The sequence below is a fragment of the Melanotaenia boesemani genome, chromosome 16, assembly GCF_017639745.1.
Source record: "Melanotaenia boesemani isolate fMelBoe1 chromosome 16, fMelBoe1.pri, whole genome shotgun sequence".
Classification (NCBI taxonomy): domain Eukaryota; kingdom Metazoa; phylum Chordata; class Actinopteri; order Atheriniformes; family Melanotaeniidae; genus Melanotaenia; species Melanotaenia boesemani.
The window spans coordinates 26,988,971-27,012,732 of NC_055697.1; the positions used below are offsets into that span (position 1 = coordinate 26,988,971).

Consider the following 23,762-nt stretch of genomic DNA (forward strand, 5'->3'; position numbering starts at 1 on the left):
CCTCAATTAGTGAAGTTAAATCTTTTGTTATAAAACTTTATTAATACGCATTTTATTATTATTATTATTATTATTATTATTATTATTATTATTATTATTATTATTTATCTTGAATAAGATTATGGTGACTTACTGTACTGTAACTTCAGCACAAACGTCTCATGGAAATCACGCAAGCTGAAATTCGCATGTTCATTACTTACACAACACACTGAAGTGTTGCTTCCTACGGGAAAAAAATCTTCCACATAGAATCACGTAAGAGACTTAATTTCTTTCTGAAATCGCATAATTAATTAATACACTCTGAAGATAAACGGAGCTCCTGTAAGAGCCATTTCCCCTGACCCTCAAATATATTTTTAAAGATTTCTTGAATATAACCTACTGTACTGATAACGTTTAGTTCTTTAAATAACTTCTTTTTAAGAAATATCATTAAAATATTTGATTGAGTTGAAATATCAGTTGTCCCAGTTTTAATAGAGTCCGCACCCCCTTACAAATATTGTCTAAACTGAAGTGTGTTGATTGGATTTAGCGAAATATTATTTGTAGACACGCAAATAAATATTTTAAAAGAAGCCATGTTGACTCTTACTCCAGAAAAAAAGTTTCGTTTTGGCTTGAAAGGAACTTTCCTTTCAAGCCAAAACGAAACTTGTGGACTGAGTTAATTAAATTAGTATGTTTTGGACTACAGGTGGAATTCTGAACCCCCTCATTCACTCCAGGGGCCCTTTGGGGTCTCCCGACCACCACTTTAACTTGGAGAGTACTCCCATCCCCCAACCTTGTCTTTACCCCCCCTGCCCCTTACAGTCATAACTTCATATCACCAAATATGAAAACAAGGCTCACTTACTTGCTCCGTCCTGATCTCGCGTTAAAACACGATCGTTCGTTACAGTAAAGTCCCGTTGGAGCGGGTCGAGACTGATTATTGGATCCGTCTGTGTTGTTTCTCTCAGAGATACAAAGCGCATTCTGTTGATTTCGGACAAATATCGGCTACCAGTCCCATCTGTCCGCCTGTCGGCTATTCTCTCTGAGTTATATTTTGGGGCTTGTCAAACGCCAGCAATAAAACACACTTTATTACCGTCACGTGCTCAGCTTTTTCCCCCTGCTACTCCCACAAGGGTTCATAAATTATTAGACCCTGCACCACGAACCACTTTATTCGATAATGGCGCCAAAGGAAAAAGACCTTTAATCTATGAGGGGGTTGTGCTGTTGCAGAATTAACCGTTTTTGGGATTTTTTTCCCCTCTGTGTAGCTCTGTCTGCCCCTTTTTACTACTTTAAACATTTAATGTTCTATCTCCAGAATATTTTTTTCATTTCGCACGTTTTGTCATGTGCAAAGGAACGGATATTTAATGCAAACCAACCCAAACTTTTGTGCGTAAAAATGAGATTTTACGTGCGTAAAAACACCCCTTCGCGCTTTGCTTTAAAATAAGCTGAGACGCAAGACTGTTTCAGTTTTTCCGGATGTGTCTGGAATGCTGTTTGGAGCATTTGTTTCCTGCTTTGATTTCCGTAAATGGGGAGCAATAAAGCCATAAACTGGCTCTGTGAAAACACACCGCGGATCTGTGTTTGTGACTGTGTCAAACTGGACACCGCATTGCTTTTTTTTTTTTTTTTTTTTTTTTTTTTTTTTTTTTTTAAAGCAACTCTGAGGCTGCTCAAAAAACATTAAACCAAAAGTCACATTTAAAAATCTTGATCTTGATTTTAAAATAAATGATTAACTTGATTATATTTGATATAAAAACAAATATTTGCACAATTAATGCAAAATGATCAGATGATTTAAGTCATGTCATATAATTAAATGATCACATTATGGGGGGCTGTTTTATTCTCTTTTTTAAAATCTTTTGCAGACAGTTACTATACCTTAAACCAACATTAACAACCAAGTTTTAGTCAGAAATGTCGTGACATACCCTTCAAAGGCACAACAGCTACTGCTCCACAATATCTAAGATTTATAGTTATTCATCTTTTTATTTTAATATTTCCATTTGTAAATCATCATTTTCAGGCCTAATAACACCTCCGACACAGTCGCATTCAGACCAAACAAGAATTATCTCGGGACTGAAACTAGAGACAGTCACACTGTTTAGGTGCATTCATTGTGAATGGGAGAACTGAGTTCTCACGACCTCCAAGAGGACTGAGCTGCAAGGTGAGGATGAAGTGGAAGAAAATCCGCAGAGCTGTTCTAATAGATTATTCTAGTGTATATAGCGCCACCTCGTGTTTATAAGATAAATGCTTCCTCAGCCTTGTGAAGCCAAGGTCGCAGCAAGCAGCTGGAGGCTCATATGAAGGGTTTTTCTCTCCCAATACCTATTAACAAAAACAAGAAAGTTTAAGAATCTCATATGAATCAGTCGATTTTATTTGTCCCTCACATTGTTTATTTTTATGCAGAGCCCTCCTCCATGCAAATTTTTTTTATTCTTTCCAAAAAAAAAAAAAAAAAAATCCCACACATAAGCAGAGTGGAAAGTCCTGTTACACGTTCCTTGAGTGCTACCACCCCCTGGTGTTGCTTTCCAACATTACATTTTGCAGACAAATCTAAATGGTGGTTCAATAGTTTTTCTTTTTTTTTATCCATTTGTTTCAGCTTAGCTATACTGTTTTTGTTTGTTTAGTTTTACCTTATCAGATTATTCTAACTGCGTTGAGCTGTGTGAGCTCTGAAAGATTAATTTAATATAAAGAAAGATTTGATCAGTTAACTGATCAAGTTTACTATCAAAGAGAATAAAAATGCTCGTCCTCAATGCTCAGATTCAATGATGGTTTATAGAAACTTTGTTTGTTTGTTTGTTTGTTTGTTTTTCAGGACAAACCTGTAGGTTGCATTCAGCTTTTTCCATCTCCGTCTGGATCTAGATCTTGCACTATCCTGCAATGAGAGACAAGTATGATTTAAGTAACAAACAAATCTCACATGTCTGCATGCTTTTGTCTTTCCCTGGTTTTGTGTCTTTCTGTCTGCTGTGGGATTTAGTTTAATGTTTGCGTCATTGCCTTTCCTATCTCCTTGTGTTTCTATACACACTGACACATGAATGCACATACACATTTGTACGCACACACACACACAAACACACACAAACACACACACACACACACACACACACACACACACACACACACACACACACACACACACACACACACACACACACACACACACACACACACAGATTCTCTGCCGCATTGCAGTAGGTTGTAAATACTGAGTGCCAGCTGAGCTCGACTGAGCAGCACCAGTGAAATACTGTCTTTGTTTCTCTCCATCTCTCACACCCCAACTGCTGCCCTCATGAAATAAAGAAATGCAAAATTTAAGAAAAAAAGGGGGGAGAGAAAATACTGTCTCTTTGTTTCTCTGACACTCAGGCTGCCCTCATAAAACATAGCGTCAATGAAAACAAAAACAGAGAGGGGGAAAGGATTCCTTCTGTCTGCTTCTGTCCATCTGTCCAAGTGCCATTTCTAGACAAGGAATACGAAATCAATTTCCTATTCCATAAAGACTTTAAAACACATCGGAAGATGCATAATACAAAAATAATAGTAGAGTGTGCATCAGAGAATAAATAAATGCATTATAACCTTTTGGTATATCATCTTGAATAGTTTTTTAGTGAATGAAACTGTTACCATTGCCTTTGTGCATGAATGTGCATCAAGAATACTGTAAGTCTTTGTTAAAACTAAGACTAATGAATGCAGATCTAAACTTCTGGAGGGTACCTCACTAGACTAAACCAATAGATCAAATACAAACCCATGGATAGCTGGGAGTTTTCTGAATCATTTTTTGGGTAATAATCCAAATGCAATTATGTATATTAAATTATAGTGTGGCTGTAAAGCCTCTTTGTATTCCTTTTACTAACCATTTGACCTTATTGGAACATTTAGAAATACAGGAACAGTAACAGCCTACAGCGGTCCCTCTGTGCTACAGGCCTTGTTAGATGTACATACAATAGATCCTTTTGTGTCAATGAAATTATAAATTCGCATATAGATTATGAAAGAAGTGCAGTGCGCAGAAATTTTTCCGAGTTAAATTGTTCTAAATGCCACATAAAACAAAGCCCACTGAGTCTTTGATCAACTAAACATTGCTTGATACTGCATTACATTTACCCTTAAAATGATTATATAGCGTCATAATGGTTACGTTTCTGTGCTGATGTCAAAGCTTCGTGTTGTTACCTGTTGTGAGTGCTGTGCAGGACTCCATTTTCCTCTGCAACATCCTGAGAGCAACAGGAAAAAAATAATAAATAAAACAGACAACAAACAAATTAATAAGAATCAGAAAACATTTCGTTTACTGTGAGGAAGAAGAAAAAGAAAAAATAAAACAAGTTTAGCCCTGATAAAAACAAGCAGAATAAATCTACATCTTTGTCTAACATCTTATTGGTTGATCATCTTAATTTGTGCCAAATGTGTAGAAAGAAATAAACACTTGTTCCGTGTTTCAACACCGCAAGTGAACATTTAACGGATAAAACAAACAGATGAAGAATTGGATAACATGGCAGAATAATGATGAAAAAGAGGGATAAAGAAATGATAAACTGTTTACCAACCATTGAGGCGCGCGGATGTCGAGGTGCAGATCTGTGCTAACGTGAGCGCGCGGGGTAAGGCTGCCCGAGAGGGTGTCGCGGTGCATGCGCACACACGAACGTCAGCGGCCAATTGCCGGTAGTGTTGGCTCGTAAAACGGTTTTATGGCCTCTGTGTGTGTCTGTCTGTGTGTTTGTGTGAAAGAGATGTGCAGATAGAAAAAAAAAGAGTGCATTTGTGGTGGCTGTGCTCCAGAGAAAACTGGAAATAAAATAAAAAAAGCTTTTATATCTTTGCACAAACAAATGCATTTCTATCCAGTCTCATTTTTAAAGGTCTTTTACTTTTATTTTTTTTGTCCCTTTCACATCACGAGCCTGTCTTTTCTTTTGACTTTTTATTTTTTTAATCCCAAACACACAAATAGCGTTAAAAATATTACAATTAGCAACATTTATATTTAGTAAAAACAAGTGTCCTATTACTAACCGGATGTACCACGTTTTAATGCAATTTCACCTCCATTAAAATAATGTAAATAAACTAAATTTTCACTCAATTTGGCTGATTCTAAACACTAAAGAAATTTAACGGACACACAAAGCCCGTTTAATGTTGGCTATCATTAAAAATAGCAATCTAACTAAATTTCTTGAAATCGTTATTCATTTTCTTTTCGTTGCAGTGGTTAGAAAAATGTCCTGATAACTTTAAAAAGGATGATGTTTTCATGGAATTAATCGAAAGATGCTCGGCTGTTTCTGCCTGAAGCAAACGCGTTTCTTCTGTTGCTTTGATGCTCGGATAATACAACATATTCTCACCATTGGGCTGATTTATCTAAAAGATTCTGGAAAGTATAAGCACTGTGTTTCAGACAGACAGATGTATTTTATTAATCTAACGCTGGGTATTTTCACATCTACTGAAAGGAAGTAAGTTAGTGAATAAATTTGTATTTTTCTTTTGTGGTATTTTTCTTTTGCGGCAGATGTTGGAAACGACTGGAGTGGGCAATCGATCTGTTTTTGGCCCGATTATCATCTTTTATGCCACTATATGTATATATATATATATATATATATATATATATATATATATATATACACTATATATATATATATATGATATGTGTGTGTGTGTGTGTGTGTGTGTGTGTGTGATCTTGTACAAGACTATGCTGATTTACTCTCCAAAAGATCTCTCCAAACCTGATAGTAGAAATGTACCATTTCCCATCACAGTCGGTGCCAATTTATTTTGTTTTATGTGATAAAAAAAAAACAGTTATCCTATTTTTGAGTATTTCCCGCAAGTTGTGGCCCCAGCATTTTTGTTTAATTTACTTAAATGTGACATGGAAGAAAGGTTTTAGATTATAGCAGTGAAGGAAACTGTAATTTATTATTCTTTATACCACGCCTTGATTACAGTCCAGCCAAAGTAAAATAGTATCACGAACACGTTATTAAATTAGTTGCATTTCAGATTACAGATTTTCATAACGTTTATCTTTTTTTTTTATTTCTACAACCTGTTTTCCCCCCCTTTTTGTCTTCTTAAATCGTTTTTAATTACTCAGAAAATGTGTAAATTCTGTTCAGTTTTATTAGCACTCTCCCCGGCGTAGCGGCTGCAAGATACTGTGTGTGTGTTTGTGTTTGTGTGAGACTTTGAGTCAAAGTTTTATTTTGAAAAGGAATCAGAAAGCGGAAATAGCATCACAGCTTTGGCTGCAGAATCGGGTTCCAAATGAGCTCATCTTTGAAAAACGACAGGATAATAGAACTTTTTCTTAATATGAATAAGAAATAGACTTTATCTTCTGTTTCATTTATGGGATTCCTTAATGTGTGTAATTACTTTTTACTTTTATGTGTCTGAAAGTACTGACTGTTTCTAAAGTTGAAAAACAAAATAAAATTAAAATTCTTGTTAATTTAACATGTTTGATGAAAATGAACACTTAAACAACTGTTTAAACTTTTATTTAAATTTAACAGACAGTACAAAGTTAAAAGTTATCAGTGTCTTCACTGCAGCTGACACACCTGTATTTATAAGGAAGCTAAATTTTAATTTTCATCCCAAAAATTTCCCAGATTCTGAGAACTGGGAATGGTTGTTGGAGCTTTGCACAAAGAATCGGTGTCTGTTTTAAAGACAAGCTTTCAGATGCTACACCGATGGTAGTTTTCTGATGCGATGCTCCCTCCGTTTTCACTAAGACAGATCTGAACTGCAGTCAGTCCATTCAAGCACACACACCCTACATTGTTACAAGCCATGTAGAATATGGTCAGCCAATGCCCTGTTAAGCAACCACAAACATTCTGGAAAAGACTTGATAGAATCTATTTCTTAAAATGGCAACATACACACATACACTGATGAAACATAAATTTCTGCATCAGTTTCACGCATGTGTAAGCCAGAAATGCCATGGCACGAGGCACCCCCATATAATTAGATTTGCACCTTTCACTGATAATAACCTTGATGACCTTTTTCATTTTCTGCATACCAGGCATTTGTTTTTGTTTGGGTTTCATTTCCCCCACAAAGCACCTGAAACACAACAAATAAAATGTGTCCATTGTCTTTCTTTCCTTCTGAGATGAACTAATGTCCAGAGAATTTACATTTTGGATGCAGCTGTGGACTATGTTGACTGAAAATGGCTTTCCAAGGTACTTTAGGCAAGGCAAGGCAAATTTATTTGTATAGCACATTTATGTACAAGACAATTCGAAGTGCTTTACATAAAACATTTCAGCAGGGTGCAGAAAGCAATAATAATAATAATAATTAAAAAAAAAGATTAAAAAGATTAAAAGAAATGCAATTAATGAAATAAAACAGATAAAATGCAAGAAATAAAAATTTCAGTGTGGGGAAAGACAATAAAATAATAAATCACATTAAAATGATTAAAAGCAACTTAAGTTAAAAAGTTAACATGCAGATTTCATGCATAGGTTTTTAACCTGGATTTAAAAATGTCTTGGTGAAAGTTTAATCTCCACTGGCAGTTTGTACACTTGTTTGCAGCATAACAGCTAAATGCTGCTTCTCCATGTTTAGTCTGGACTCTGGTTTGGACTAGTTGACCAGAGTCTTTGGATCTAAGAGCTCTGCTAGGTTTATATTCTCTGAACATATCACAGATGTATTCTGGGCCTAAACCATTCTGGGATTTGTAAACAAGCAGAAGGGTTTTAAAATCTATTCTGTGACTGACTGGAAGTCAGTGTAAAGATTTCAAAACTGGTGTGATGTGTTCAGATCTCTTAGTACTGGTTAAAACTCTAGCAGCAGCAGCTTTAATGTGGTTCCATCTCAGTAGTTTCCATCCTTCCCCTAATGCACTGAGATTTCTCTCGAATTTGAATATATTCACAAAAAATTTGTACAGTTTACGATTTTTGAAGTGAAGATGAAATGAAGATTCTGCTATTTTAAACTTTCTCTCTTTATCACTCTGAAGTTTTCGTGTGTGTTAAAGGCATCAAATTCCTGATTTGTTCAAGTTTTGTAGATACAATGAAGTTGATCAAAAAAGACACTGAATGTTTCTTTCTGAGTGAGTCTTAAAGGCTCAAAAGAAACAAATAACTATTTTAAATGTTGTTTAATGTTAGAAAACCTTTTAACCTTTCTTGAAAAAACATATGACAGAATTTTAAAATATATGTTGAAAAGGTTTTGTAAGGGAATCTTAATGTCTTCCGAAATAAAATATTCAGTTGTTAGTGTTTTATTAAAACATCTGTTTTTCTAGGGCTATTTCTTGAACACCAAAAGAGGCTAAAAAAGAAGTATTTGGGGATGTTTGGTCCGATGTCTCTTTTGCTGTCTTATTGTGAAAGTTATATGTCAAAGTTCTTATTAAATTTGGAGTGAAATGGCTGGATTATGTGTCCAGGGTGCTCATTATTACAGAAGCAGTGAGCTGCAGAGCAACAACGGATGCAACAACACTCCCACCCAGTGGACGGAGTGTGTAACTACACAATGCGGCAACTGTTTTTTTTTTTTTTTTTTTTTAAGATTTTCGGTATTTCAAGTCATTCATAGAGAGTTTGAGTTAACAGGGGTATGTTGTAGAGAAAAACTGAATCCTTGTCTATGAATTTCCCCCAGTTATGATTTCCATTTGAAACGAGGTTTCTCAGCAAATGCAATGAAAATGTTTTTCACAATGAGCGTCATATTTATTTAAAATTACAAACGATAGAATGATCAACATTATTTTATTCTTATTAATTTAGAACTTGACTTATATGCTTAGCTCTTTCCCATTAAAGATTTTTTTTTCTTTTGTAACACGGCGGATTTAGCTTTCTCCGGCACAATAAATTATTGTTTAGCTCATTTAGGACCAGAGATTCATTTTATCTGATTCGTTTGTTTAAGTGTAAAACTACATGTTTTTGTTCTCTGTTAAAATAATTCGGCAGCAAATATGAGTGTATATGGTTTGGCTTGAGTTCTAATATTAACTGGAGAAAAGCAATTTTCGGCAGTTAAATTGTAAATGCAAACAAATATAGTCTTTAGGGAAAAAAATATAATAAAAAAAGAACTTCTTTTAATTAACGTAATAAGTCAGGATAAGTTTGACAGTGATTTCTTAAATAACCCAACATCAATGTTTCGTGTTTGCCATAAACAAATGAAAACATAGATGCATTTATATGTTTTTGTAAGTCTGTCTAAGCATGTGCTAGCTTTTTTTTTTTTGTCTTAATTCAGGTACATATATTAGATGCTTCTTGTAGTTTTTTTCTAAGGAATAACACCAACCACTGTAAAAGAATGGGTAAAATCCAACAAATGGGGACATCAAGCTAGTATGGCTTGTTTTGTCCATCACGGTCACACTTCTGCGTTAATATCCTAAAATACAGCCAGTAGTTTTGATTATTTTAATTTTATTTTAACAGGCGTCTGTAATGTGTGACTGAGGTTGTCTGGTCTCATCTGCAGACAATGACTTTAACATTTAGAAAGATAGTTAAGGCTCTAAGGCAGGAAAAGGGTGTCCAATAAAACCATATAGTCACGATGACTGTCTGGGCTAAATGACTTTATGGTACCTCTGTGTGCGCGTCTCTGTGTCTTGAGCTGGGCGGAAAGTCACGTTTATTCTCCAAATGCATGCTGTTGCTTTATGACCCTGCAGTAGGATGAGCGCTGAGATTATATAGCAGCAATAAATGAGGGAAACTACGAGGCGCTGCACTGACTTTGACAAAACAAGGAGGCAGAAATGCGTCTCTGCCGACTCAAACCCAGACTGCATACCTGAGAGCGTGCAGACACCTTGACAATGGAATATAATCATAATGAAAAAAAGCATTTAAAAATCGGATTACTGGCCTAAAATCCAGGTAAATGTCAGACTTGACACATTGATTTTTATTTTTCTCTTGTAAGATCATGGCATAACACTCATCAATCTGATGACGTGAAGCAAAAGCCAATGTTTCTTTTCTAACAAACTACATGCTTTTGTGTAGCTTATCTAACATAATTGAAAATGTAGTCGTTTTCATTGCTAATACACTCGTAAATATGGTCAAATACTTTACTACAACAACAGCCTCTTCAAGTATTATTTATGATATGATAATATCAGGTATAAAACTTAAAAACTAAAGTGAACCGACGCCCGAAAACCCCAAAGATTAAAAAGAAAGCAGACAAAAATAACAGATTAACAATGCCGATATAATCAGTCTTTTATTTCATTTATTAAAAATCACAATGAGCAGCATATTTAGTCTAAATGATTGGATGAAGGCCTTATTGATCACACCTTGACTCCAGTTTAATCACAGCACAGGCCCGCCGCTGTAGGCTAACATAGCCTGCTGTCCCTCTTTTTCTCCCAGAGAATGTGTTGCTTTTAGTCCATCTGTTCATCTTTAAAAAAGAGAAAAAAAACACTCACACACCAAGATACCTTTAATATATTCCTAATATAACAGTTAAACGTATTATCTATTTATTCCTAAACTGAATAGTTGTGCGTTGATTCTACATGTAATCCTGGTAGAAAAGCGTCTTACAGGTACTGTAGATGTTTATTCTTAGATGAGGTAAACAGAAAAAACAAACAACAGACTGCTGTCACGCCATAGCTTAGCCATGACTGGTGTGTGTATGTATAGTGGAATAGGCATGACCATATCTGCATATCAGAGCCACAGCAACAACAAATATACATAGATAACAACAGCAACAACCACAATAACAAATATGCCCATAAGGCTACATGCAAAGTTTAGAAAAAACAAATAAAACAAGTTTACAACATATTTAAAAGTCCCCTCTGCTTCCAACTTTAGGGGAGACCACGGTTAGCTGTAACACAGAATTTCTTTAATTAGCGTGACGCACACACACCTGTTATACATTAGGAAGCCTGTGGTACGTTCTATTAAACTTCATTAATTGCTTTCATTCTTTAATTATATACAAAATCTCACACGTTTGACAGAAACTTTGGTGATTGGTTAATCCATTCACGGGTCACAAATGTAAAACCCTTTGAGGTTGTAGACATATTTCTCACGATGTTGAGCTGAAACGCTCTCATTAAAACTGAAAGAGGTGGACATTCTGTTTTAAATCTAACCCTGCTTCCAAGAACACTGAGGCTGTGTTAAATGTAAATAAGAACTGAATCCTATGTGTAGGAATTTTATGTTTAATTTAAATTCCCTGTAAGACAACAGATTAAAACTCTTTTTAAAAAAAGGTGAGACAGGTTTGTTTATAACTTTTTTTTTTTTATCAGTTCCTCTTTTATCAGCACTCTGAGGCAACCAAATAAGGATGTAAAATGTTTTTCCTTTCTTAATTTATTTCAACTGCTAAACAGTTCATGGTCTCCTTTGTGTTACTGCTCATTTAATAAAAAGCCTTTTCAGTGGGTGTCAAGTCTGAATGGCAGGCTGGCCAGTCAGACTAGAAGCAAAGCCTTGATATTGGATTACTTGAAGGATATGGTTTGCCTTTGTCTTGCTGATTTAAGCAAGATCTGCTCTGGAAATAATATTGGCAAGATTAATATACATTTTGCTTGCAAAGCCATTCATTCACCTTCCAGCACTGATAGTGCCTTTACAGAGGTGCAAGTCCTCCCTGTGAACTAACGCACCCCAATACAAACATATGATGATAATTATGCGCTGACACATCCCCGTTTCAGAGGAGAATTGATATCTCCACAGTGCAAAACATAACAGGTTCACAATAAGAAAAAAAAATTAAAAATGTGCTGCATTTTCTGGTTGACAAAATCATTAAATGCTTAAACCTGCCTTTTACAATCATAACAGCCTATATGTATTGTCTCATGTAAAGATAAAGGATAACTGTAAGAGTTAAATAAGGCTTATAGAAAAGCTATGGGGATGGAAGCTGGTGTTACACCACTGTCACAAGAAAGAGCCTGGTTTGAGCCCCATTCAACTTAATATTGTCCAAAAACTTTTGATTTTTATACTTCACACTCAGATGTGGTTGGTAAAGGTTAGGTAACAAACACTTAGAGGGAGGGATGCAAGGGATGGGGGGAAGGGATGTGTTGCATACATTAAAAGAGGTTTGCATCACATTGCCTGAATGCTGCCTCTTAGAAAACAACACACAAAATAAGGTCACACAATTACACCACCTACCATCACTATGATATGGTATCATAAGGACCAGCTATCACTATTTTTCCTAAGGAAACAGCACACATTATTACCAAAAAATTTAAAATCTTTAGACCACAGTTTCTCATTCCTCACTCCATCTTATATGAACATGAGCTCAGAAACAGCAGTGCTGTTTGTGGACCTTGTTTAATTTATTTATATATATATGTATATATGTATATATATACATATATATATATATATATATATATATATATATATTTCGATGACTTAGTGAAATCACTGTCAAACTGTGCTCAGTGAGAATGTTTTTGAGAATGTAATATTGAGTCCATTCCATTATTTCCATCACAGTATTTCTTCTCCTCTGATTCTCTAAATCTGTTAATAATATTGTAAACATTTGATGACTTAAGTACCAAACTGGTCTGACTGTAAACCCCTCAATGTCTGCATCTCTGAGTCGCTCAGCATCTCATATACCTATCAATGACCTGATGTCAGTTTTTCCAAGTTTGACTTGTGTATCTTTCATAACTCTACATTACTTTTCCAATCTTTTAACCAGCTCTGTCCCAACGTTTTCAAAAGTGTTGTTGGCATCAATCTTAAAATAAGCTGAATTTTTCTAAAGATTAACAAAAAAATATGAATTTCCATTTCATATAGAATTCATATGATTTTAAAGTGAGAGAACGTATGTAAAAAATGATTTTGAGTACATCAAATATGCCAAATACACTGGTAGCATCTCTTCTTATTAATGTGTATTGGCTTGTTAGAGAGGAAATAATCATCTTTAATATCTTACGTCTGATTGTTTGACAGCTTGAGTTTCAAAGGAAGTTCACCATGATTTGCCCAAAGCATTACAAATATGACTTTACCACATCTCAAACACATTTACATGTTTGTCACATTTGCATGACCATGTGACCTTTAGCTACATACAACATTCAGATGTTTCACATACTTGTGTAAGGGCTGTGGCATGTGATGCATTCACTTTTTTTTGTTTGTTTGTTTTGTAAGATTAATGACATCAAAGGCTGTCTTGAACACTCAAACATGCAAATTATTTAAAAATACAATTTTTTTATTATAGTAAACTATCCATCCATCCCTTTTCTATGCCGCTTTGTCCAATTAAGGGTTGTGGGGAAGCAGGAGCTCATCCCAGCAATTAGCAGGCAAGAGACAAGGTACACTTGGGCAGGTCACAAGTCCATCGCAGTACACTAAACTAGTAATTTGAAAACATTTTATAAACTTTGAGCCATTCATCTTCTTTTGTTTATGTTTAAATCTCTGCCACTCTATTGTTTGTTTGAGGCCATTCCTCATCATGTAAGCTTTCATATAGTTTTGCCATTTTATCTGCAAGTAATTCATTTTAATTTCTTTCATTTCTAACACCCTGCATGTATTATGTAGGCCATACAAGCAAGTGTTCTACTTTGCAGTCACTCATAGGACATAGCTTCGTCTCGTTTACTTAAATATGTTCTCATGAGGATGATAGTTTCACTGTTAAATCACAAAACACGGTTCACATTTTAGCTGTAAGCACTGGCACTTTGTGGGAAGTCAAATATGTGTCAAATGCTTCCAGTTTCAGCCATGACAGATATGCAACCTCAGAAATAGGTTTTGAATGAGCAAGTCTTTGATATGAAATCTCTTGTATCTCCTTGTAAATGAAGCAGGTCGTCTTCATTTTCAAACATGCAGATTTTCTAACATTAAAAAAAGGAATTTTTTAAAGGTGTTACAGCTCATCCAGGTCTCCCCAGCTGAGTTTTACCACTGCAGTTTCCTAAGGCGGCTATATGTTAACTCCACAATCCGTTGCTTGGTAACAGCTGATCGTGGCTGTTGATGTTAGGTATCTTGGAGCATTGCATTTCCTTCATTAGCTATAACCTCGCCACCTCCTCCCATCCCTGGAAAAACGTGCCCACCCTCCAGATCTATCATTCATTGATACCCCTCCGCTCTCGGATCATCAGCTTCTTCATCTTCATCCGCCTGTTCTGGAACCAGATCTTCACCTGTCTTTCTGTCAGGTTTAAAAGTCCTGCCACCTCCAGGCGCCGATCCCTGGTCAGGTACATGTTATAGAGGAACTCCTTTTCCAGCTCCAGGGTCTGGTGTTTGGTGTATGGACATCTCTTTTTCCGGGTTGATTTGGCATGGATCCAACTGGCTGATGGATTTTCTGCGAAACAAGAGACGTGGAGGCATGGATTTTTACTTACAGCACTCACCAGTATATTTACTTTGCTCTTGCTGGTGTGCGTATGGGTGTGTGTGTGTGTGCTGTGATGGGGCTCAAAGACTGAAGAACACATACTAAGAAACAAACTTTATGAACCTACAACTTTTGGCTCATTAGGAAAAGAAACAGCACCACATGCTCCAAACAGGGCTTCATTAATGAAGACATGCTCACTCTTTTTTAATGTGTTTGTTTGATAAAGACAAAAAATATAACTGATTCACTTGAATAAATGTCACATAATGGTACACTGAATTAAGTTTGTGGTTTCTTATCCAGCTATAGACCCTTTTCAGATTAATTTTGGAAAGACACTAAATATAAATGCGGAGGTGGATAAACTAATAAAAATGGCCTAAATCTCAGTTTGAGTGGGCAAACAGCCACAAGCTTCACTTCTACATTACATAATTAAACTGCAGTATCCGAAACAGATATGACATTATTTCTGGCCAAGTACAAAAGTAACAGGATATCTTTTATTGCCATGTCTGAACTTTAGAATTAATGGCAATAGAGGATTAAATATGTTTCTGGTTGTTTAAAATCTCTTTTAAACACATTTTTAGTTCATTTGTTGCTGCTGAAAAGGTTTTAAAACTTATTCTGTTTTAAAACTTCATCAACTAATGTATATACATATATAACATACATATATATATATATATATATATATACATACACACACACACACACATACACACAGAGGGAAAACATGTTATTGAACTTATCTCTTGTGATGAACTTAAAACTGCTAAATAAAAAAAACTGATTAAGTTTAACTACTTCACACGTTCTCTTTATTTAAACTAGACAAGATCATTTATAATGACAAGCAACTAATTGCTTCATCATAAATACACCCTGTGTAATAATACTTGTCTTTTTAAAACATGAGTTTTAAAGAAAAATATTTATGTAAGGCAAAATCCAAGTTAAAAAAAAAATCATTAACCAAGAGCCAGAGATACACCTAAACGTTAATAAACGTAATGAAGATTTTATATCATCCACACAAAAACTGGCAGAACTGCAGCTTACAAACTCGCTGCAGACAAGTCCATTCTCATTTTTTATGACCTTTCTAACTCTTCTATTGATTTTTTTTTTTATTATTGTATTGTATTGTTTCTGTCTGTGTTCTTGTGGCTGCTTTTTGCTCTCTACACGGATAGATTCCAATCTCATTGAGAGTGCCATGCAATAAAAGTGCAAGATTGGATTAAAAAAATATATTGGCCTATTTTTTTCAAGTTAAAATATGCCAACTACTACCAGTAATACTTTGAGGCATGCTGTATGACTAGTCTGTGTAACTCGTATAAAAAAAAAGACTGCAAATAACCTAAATCTCATGAAAGACATCCCCGTAAGTTTTCATATATGTTTGGCTGATTATGAAGAAAACACGTCTCTACTTGCTCCACATCAGAAAAAAAAAAAAAAAACAAAAAAAACACGGCAAGCCAACCTGCTTTTCTCTTTTAGTGACAAATTGCTAAATAACAATAGCACCTTAATTATTTTAATGGACAATAAAGTTTTATATTTTACCGTTTACAAGACATTTATAGGGCTATAAAAGTTCCACACACTCGCTTACATACAATCCCCCTCTCAAACACACTCACACACACCTGTGTGTTGGCACTCCTCAGAGCTAATAAACATTCCTGAGATTAGTGTAAACGTCTTTACCCGGGTCATGCTGCTGCTGTGTTTTTCTCTCCTCGTCCTCCTTCTTTGGCTCGGGCTTCCTTCCCAGCTCCTCCACAGTCCCGAGCCGCTCCAGGACCACGTCAGCCGGACTGGCGAAGTTGGACTCGTCGGGGCTTTCGTGTGACAGCGGGGAACTCTCTGGTTTAATTGTGTTAAACGTCGGGCTTGGATTGGAGAGGTCGCCCTGGACGGGAAGACACGCGGGGAAACTTGCCGAAACTTGAGACAAAGCGGTCTCTGAAGTGGGGGTCGCCCCCTCCCAGCAGCGGACGAACCTGCTCTCGGACGCGGCCGCGGTTGCAAGGTGTTCGGCGTGGGTCGGAGCCTGTGGACCGTAGTAGGGGTGGTGGTGGTGGCTCAGGAGGGGATGTGGATGAAAAAGGCCGGGGATGGAGGCACCAGGGGCGGACTGCAGCTGTGGAGAAGATGGCGAAGGGGAAGTAGTGGTGTTTGTCCAAGGAGAAAAGCCATTTAGGCTTGCTTTGTTGGAAAAATGTGAAAAATCTGGGATGTGTGAGCCAGGGGTCCCCTCCTCTTCCTCCGCTCCTCTGGCTGGCTTCGCGCAACCGGCCGTCGAACCTTGCAAGCCTCCCGGGATGAAATGTGCACCATACGGCTCCTCGGTCTGGAGACCCATCATGGAATAATAATTCGTTAGCGACATGTTTATTTTATTATTTCAATAAAAGACACTTAAGTGCGACTGTAAAACGTTAGATGGGCTGGTATAGTGGCTTACATCCTCCCCTAAAATGGTAGTATTTTTTTTTCCTGCCCTTACCTTCTTCTCGACTGCCAATTGGTTACACTGTGGATCACATGATTAGACTGTATTCAGCCAGTATGGGAAATAAATCAAATCATTCTTTTGTGTTCAGATATGTGAAATCAGGCCTGCTGCAGATGGACTTGGATGTAGATTTATACTTCTCAAATTCTGTAGTGGATTTACAAGCTGAATAAATAGCAAGTAGCAGTTTTTGTTGGAAAATGGTGTTGCTGCTTTTAAATCATTTTCTTTACACATTGAATGCCTAAATTTTACTCGGGCGTTTGTTGGAGTGGTCGAGTGGTTTCCTTGATTTGTCCAATTTACAGTAAATATGTATATTCGCCCTGGAAATTCATTTTGGAGGACCCAAAGCTTTGTGTGTGTGTGTGTGTGTGTGTGTGTGTGTGTTTACGGCTGAAACTAATGTTCTAGATTCCAGTTTGTTATCATCTGGATTTGGACAGAGGACAAATCCTCTTCAGATCCATCAGATTTTTGTTTGCCACGTGTTTAATTTATTCACTCGTTGAGTAAGGTTGCTTTGCAACATATATATATATATATATATATATATATATATATATATATATACGGGAAAGAACATCTTTAACCAATAAATCTATCTATCTATCTATATATATATATATATATATATATATATATATAAGCTACATGTGTGGTTAGCGTGACGTTGAAACGTTTGGCTGTGCGCATGTTTGAAATTTGATTAGTCTTATTAGCAAATATAATTTATAATGATATAATTTGAATCTACTAGAAATTAAATATAATTTTTATGTAAAATGGTATGAAAAAGGTATGAAAATTTTGACGCTTTCATTTCTTTTAACTCAAACATATGGGCTACAAGATTGTTGACGATATCACAATCTTGTTAAAATCTACTGTTAAAAGGACAAAAATCACAACAATATTCATGCTATTATATAGATGCCACATGAACACTCAAGCTACTGTGAGCCAGTTTTAGATCAAATGTAGTTACAGCTTTAATCGGAGCCTTTTAAATCCTCGTTTAAATTATTGTTAATAGGATAATATATCTCCATTTATCTCAAGCGTTTACTTCCCACCTTAGCTGATTTTATGAAAAAATATTTTCTAACAGATATCTCGAGATTAATTTTGTATCTGACGCTCCAATGTCCATAAAGTTAGCTGCAACCAAATTGCATTTTTCGTTAGGGTTAATAGCGTCTAAACCTCCGTTTAGTTAAAGTGACCAGAGCTAATCGCTTCGATTTACAAACAACAAAAGTATAAGCCATCGTCTCAGCCGGTCAAATGAACCTGATCACAGCCCAATTTAGGAGATTCTTTAGAAGTAGAGCTGTCAATAAAACTGCAACCTGTTTGGATTACTTATTTGGTTTTCTTCAATTCGTCATGTTGTTCGTGTTTGTGTGTAAAAAGTGAAATTCCTTCAGCTGGAGAAGATGACCAGCAGGCCTCCAATGCTGACCTTCATCGCTCTTCTTTTATGCGTTCTGTGCGCCATCTGCCGGCTAGACGAGGAAAAATAGCGTGCAAGTTTTAAAGAATTTCTGAATGTAAACATTGAAAAGGGCTCAAAAAATAGGTTTTCATCTGAAGAAAAACAACGCTTGATTTGGTCATGTATATCACTATTTGGGGATATTTGGGCAAATAACTCCAGATATATTGTAAATAAGATTTTAAGTTCAATCTAAACAAAAGTGCTAATATAGGCTCATGGATCTTCCTATTATTTAAAATAGTCTAAAAATAGAGTTATGTGACTTTCTATGTCCAGCTTTGGCAGCCAGTCCACTTTTAGTCATAAATAACTCACTATTTAGACTGCCAACTCTGTATTTCAGCATTCAAGGCATTTCATTGCCTTTTCATTTAGCACATAAGTTCTATATCTGACAACTCCTTTTAGTGATAATATAAAGACATGCACGTTTAAGCGCCTATAATTCAGCAGCGTTGCACCCAGACGGATTTGGGCCAGAGGCACGTAGCAACGATTGAATGAAATGTGTCGTAACTGCCTGTAGGTGGCAGTGTCATAATAAATGTCCCAGTAATGAAGATGAGGGTCAAGCTAAAGCTGCTGTAAAAGAACGCGAAGTGTTGGCTGTGTAAAAGTCACTCACGACTGCCGTATAAATTTATATGACACTAAAAGAGGCAATGAGATGATGCTGGCAACGTTGCCCACAATGCATTGCACTGAGGGGATGCCAACAAGTTCTGGAGATAAGACAATCTCTTAGTCATGTATCAGGCTGCTGTAATGATAGTGAAATATACCTAAATCTCTATTTTATTTACACACCAGACTGAGATGTTCTGAGCTTTTATCTGTAATAAGAGAATTAAATTTTGCTGTTAACATCTAAAATTTCATGTACAACTAATTCTTTTAAAACCACCACTGTTACCACAACAGCTACATCATTTTCAGTCCAGCTATTATCTATTGATTTCAAACTGCTGCTACAACTAATACAAACCACTGTTTACCCAAACTGCCTCCTTCAATTTATAGCAAAAAAACAAAAAACAAAAACTTTTCCTGCACTCTATCCTTGAAAGTATTTGAATGAAAATAGCTCAATGTTTTGGTCCTAATGACAAAAATAAAAATAAATCAGCAGGAGAAGTATAGTTTTAGATTACATTGGGGGGTGTCAATAAACTCAGTTGCCTTGTAACTGAGTTTATTGTCGGTCATGAGGTTGAATTCCTTTAGCTCCAACCAGACACACAATCTACCCTTTCATCTCCTTGTCTTCCTTGACGTCACACATAAATACACTCAGCCACATTCCCACTCTCACACAGACTGAGAGAAAGTGTCAGACCAAGAAAGAGACACATGCAGACTCTCTGGACTGCCCCAATAAAAGTAATCAATGGTGGAAACGGCGGTTATGACGGTGGGGTGTGTTGTGATTTGTTTGCGGTTCAAGGTTTATTAGCAGCCTTGGACTCATTGTGTGTTTCTGCTGTCTGGACCCCTGTTGTTCAAAGTCAGAAGCCATTTGCAAAAAGAGACAGAATTCAAGACTGAGAAGCTCCTCTTCAACTTTATGTATTTTTTTTATTATTAATACATCATTTTGGCATTTCAGCTCATTGTTATGGAATGTGAACACTGAGGTCATAAAAAACTGCTTGATGGCATGCTTTTTAGTTTACAGTCTATTTAACCGGGCTTCTGGGCATGCTTAATTTGTTGCAAAAGTAATTGTGCATGACACTAACTTCACTTTGACACTGTATAAAAACACTTGGGAAACTGAGACCTCAGGCAGCAGTGCAACAAAGTTTCATTTAAAGTGAGGCCTATCAGCTTAGTTTCAGTTCATATGTCCTTATTTCAACACATGTTTAAAGCCTCTAAACTGGTTTACGCCACTATTTATCTTACAGTAATAAAAGCTATGAAAAGAACATCAAATTCAGATTTTGTTCAAGTGAGTTTTGAAACCTTGCAGATTTTAGAGCATAATACCAACTATGAAATGATATAATAAAGCGTTCACAACTGAGATTCTTAAAACTTTTAAAATCAAATATTAGTTTCTTACAGAGCTATTTTATTAAAGTATAAATAACAAAGTTGTTTATAATGTGAAAAAGCCATCTTACTGCGAAGTGATATATTTTAATTCTAAATCACTCAAGAATGTGTATGTCATTCACTTTTTTTTTTTTTTTTTTACAAATATTCAACTTGATCAGATTTTCAGGAATATTAAAATATTATATTTAGCTGAAATGGTGTTTATATGAAAACATAACATACAACATACTAATATAGGCTATGCAGTGAGTTTGCAGATGGAGCCAGTATGTACATTGTTTTGCATCTTCTGTCTGAAACTGTGTTACATTTCAAGACTATCACCATGCTGTTAAAGGGAAATGAACTTCTTTAAACCTCTGCAACTCAACATATTTGTTGAAAAGGCTGTGCATTATATGTGTCTGCAAGTTACTGTTTTGACTAATAAAAATCTTTAAATAAATTATTAACAGTTTACTCTCATAAGCAACACTAAATTATTTCAAAGAATAGACAAAATCTGAATAAAACCTACCAAAACTGAAACAGAAGTAACCGGTTTGATGTTTTGAGTGATTTGAAATGCTTGTCCAGTTATGATGCATTCAAATGATTTTTTCAACTTTTTTAAATCCAGTTATTAAAGTTTTTCAACTTTGAAACTCAAATGCAGAAAAAAACTCATAGTTTCACATTTATAAATCTTACACAGGTTCATTGCACAGAATAAGATAAGGGTTTATTATTATTATTATTATTTTATTTATTTATTTTAGCTTTTTAATGCTGCAGCCTTAAGGTTACATCGGCTGAATAAACCTTTTAATGTAGAGCTACCCGTGCTCCTATTGTCAACAACACTGTAAGTCAATCTAAACATGGTCCACCCTGGTTTCATATTAAATAAATAAATAAATAAATAAATTTAAGTAACCTAATTTTGTTTTTGATCAAGAAAACATTATGTCATGAACACGTTAAACTCCATTTCTATGATATGCTCAGGCACAGAAATGCCTGTGTGTATATATATATATATATATATATATATATATATATATATATATATATATTCCGCTATGTATATATTTTCCACTTCCAACCTTTTAACCATTACAAATATAATAGGCTTAGCTCCACATCCTGACATGAGACCTAAAATATAAGTTGCATTAACAAAATGTATAAGGTTTTTCCCTTGATATCTTTATACCCTCAAGATCTGAAACTGCCTCTTGGTATCTTTTGTTACCTGCTTGGCCTTGAGTCTGCTGACTGGGTCTCTGGAGAAACCTGAACCCTAAATCTTCAGGCTGAGCTGCATATTTTTACAGTTGGACCATGTCTAATCCAAGTTTGGGCAACCACAAACACACACATACACAGACACACAAAAATACACACCCAGCATTACTGAAAGTAGAGATGTCTCTACTTTAAAATATAAATTGATTACCAGAAGATGAAATGATGAAAAACATAAAAGTGCTATGAATAATAATAATAATAAAAAAAAAAAAATAATAATAATAATGATAAAAATAATAACAATAATAATAAATTAATAATAATAATAATAACGGTTTGCAGTTTTAAACACAAAGATGAACACGAGTTGCTTTTATGTGCGTATAAGAAAAATTGTTTGACATTTGTAACTCATTGTAACTTGTCTTATGTTCTCAAGCTGAGTCAAATTAATAGGAAATGTTCCTGTAATTCAATTAAAATTGCATTAAAGTGCTCTGTTCTTTGTCTTCATCTTCCATAATTAGATTTGTTAAATACAGTGATGCCTTCCATAAGGCTTTGTTGACAGGGATGTTAGGGAATGGCTGTGATACTTTGTCCATTTCTCTCAGCTACTAGAAGCATTTTGAATAAGACAAACTAAGTTTTTGAAAATTAAGCTGACATTTGTCTAATCACCCATACCATGACTACACAAAATTAATCACATTAACCATTAGAATGTTTTTTTTTTCTCAGTATACTTTGCAAGGTAAATAATTTTTCTTTTGTTGTATTCATTTTTGTGTGTGAATTTTTAAATCTTCACAATCTTATTAGTCTTCTGAATGTCTAAATGACTTTCTCTATTGGGACCAAACTACATTATTACTTCACTCTGTCTAACAATACAGATGAATAATGATTTACAAAGGTGTTTCACCATTATGCTGTAGCCCCTAAACAGTGGTTCCCAACATATTTTTTGTGTTTGTTTGTTTGTTTGTTTGTATGTATGTATGTATGTATGTATGTATGTATGTATGTATGTATGTATGTATGTATGTATACAGAGTATACTTGAACGCCGCACACGTTGTACTGCGCGAGCGCTGCCTCCTATATTTCTTGCAGACGGCCTGGTTCTTTACAGTCAAACCACTGCAGCTTTTATGGGTTTTCCTCTATCAGTCACTTCATTTGTTTAAATTCAGCCGCTCTTTTAGCTGCACTCTGTTCAGACAGCCGGTCGCAAACGATCCCACATGCGCTACGGCAAGCACGCAAACCAGTGGCTGTATGGCAGGGATCACCAACTCCGGACCTCTTGAGCCAGTGTCCTGCAGGTTTTCAATATCTCCATACTGCAGCACACCTGACTCAAATAATGGGCCGTTAAGAGGCTGGTGTAGACCTTGACTATTGACTATTTCATTTGAACCAGGTGTGTTGCAGCAGGGATGCAGTGAAAACCTGCAGGACACTGACTCAAGAGGTCCAGAGTTGGTGATCCCTGCTGTATGGCATGTCACGGCGAAAGTGCTCATGGGAATTGTAGTGAATATAAGTGTAGTTCGTCCAGACTCACAAGGTCTGGCGTCATCATGACGTTCTCGAGTGAGTGACGTTTCAAAGCATTGGGCGTGTCCAATAGAACCTCTATGATATAAAAAGCTGTCAGGTTTCCACTTCAGTATTAAACAAAGACAGACAGAAATAGGTTCACTGGTTTATAGATATTTTGTTTTTACAAAGTATTTAAACATGTCTTCAAACGATTTACAGACAGTACAAGGAACACACAAGGAACTTTGTGGCAACATGACAAACAGTGTTCTTAAGGAGCTTCAACATGAAAACCACAGTTTAAAAGAGGAAATAAAATATCTTCAACACATGATG

The 23,762-nt window shown here is 35.7% G+C and overlaps 1 protein-coding gene across 1 annotated transcript; it reads right to left on the reverse strand.

The window, feature by feature from the left end:
* Positions 1-14,272: 14,272 nt before the first annotated feature.
* On the reverse strand, positions 14,273-16,960 carry LOC121655890 (homeobox protein Hox-D9b-like). The gene is made up of 2 exons (XM_042010800.1): positions 16,276-16,960; positions 14,273-14,517 (listed from the first exon to the last, which is right to left on the reverse strand). Exons 1-2 carry the CDS (start codon positions 16,958-16,960, stop codon positions 14,273-14,275), a joined length of 930 nt encoding a protein of 309 aa, XP_041866734.1.
* Between the last annotated feature and the right edge of the window lie 6,802 nt (positions 16,961-23,762).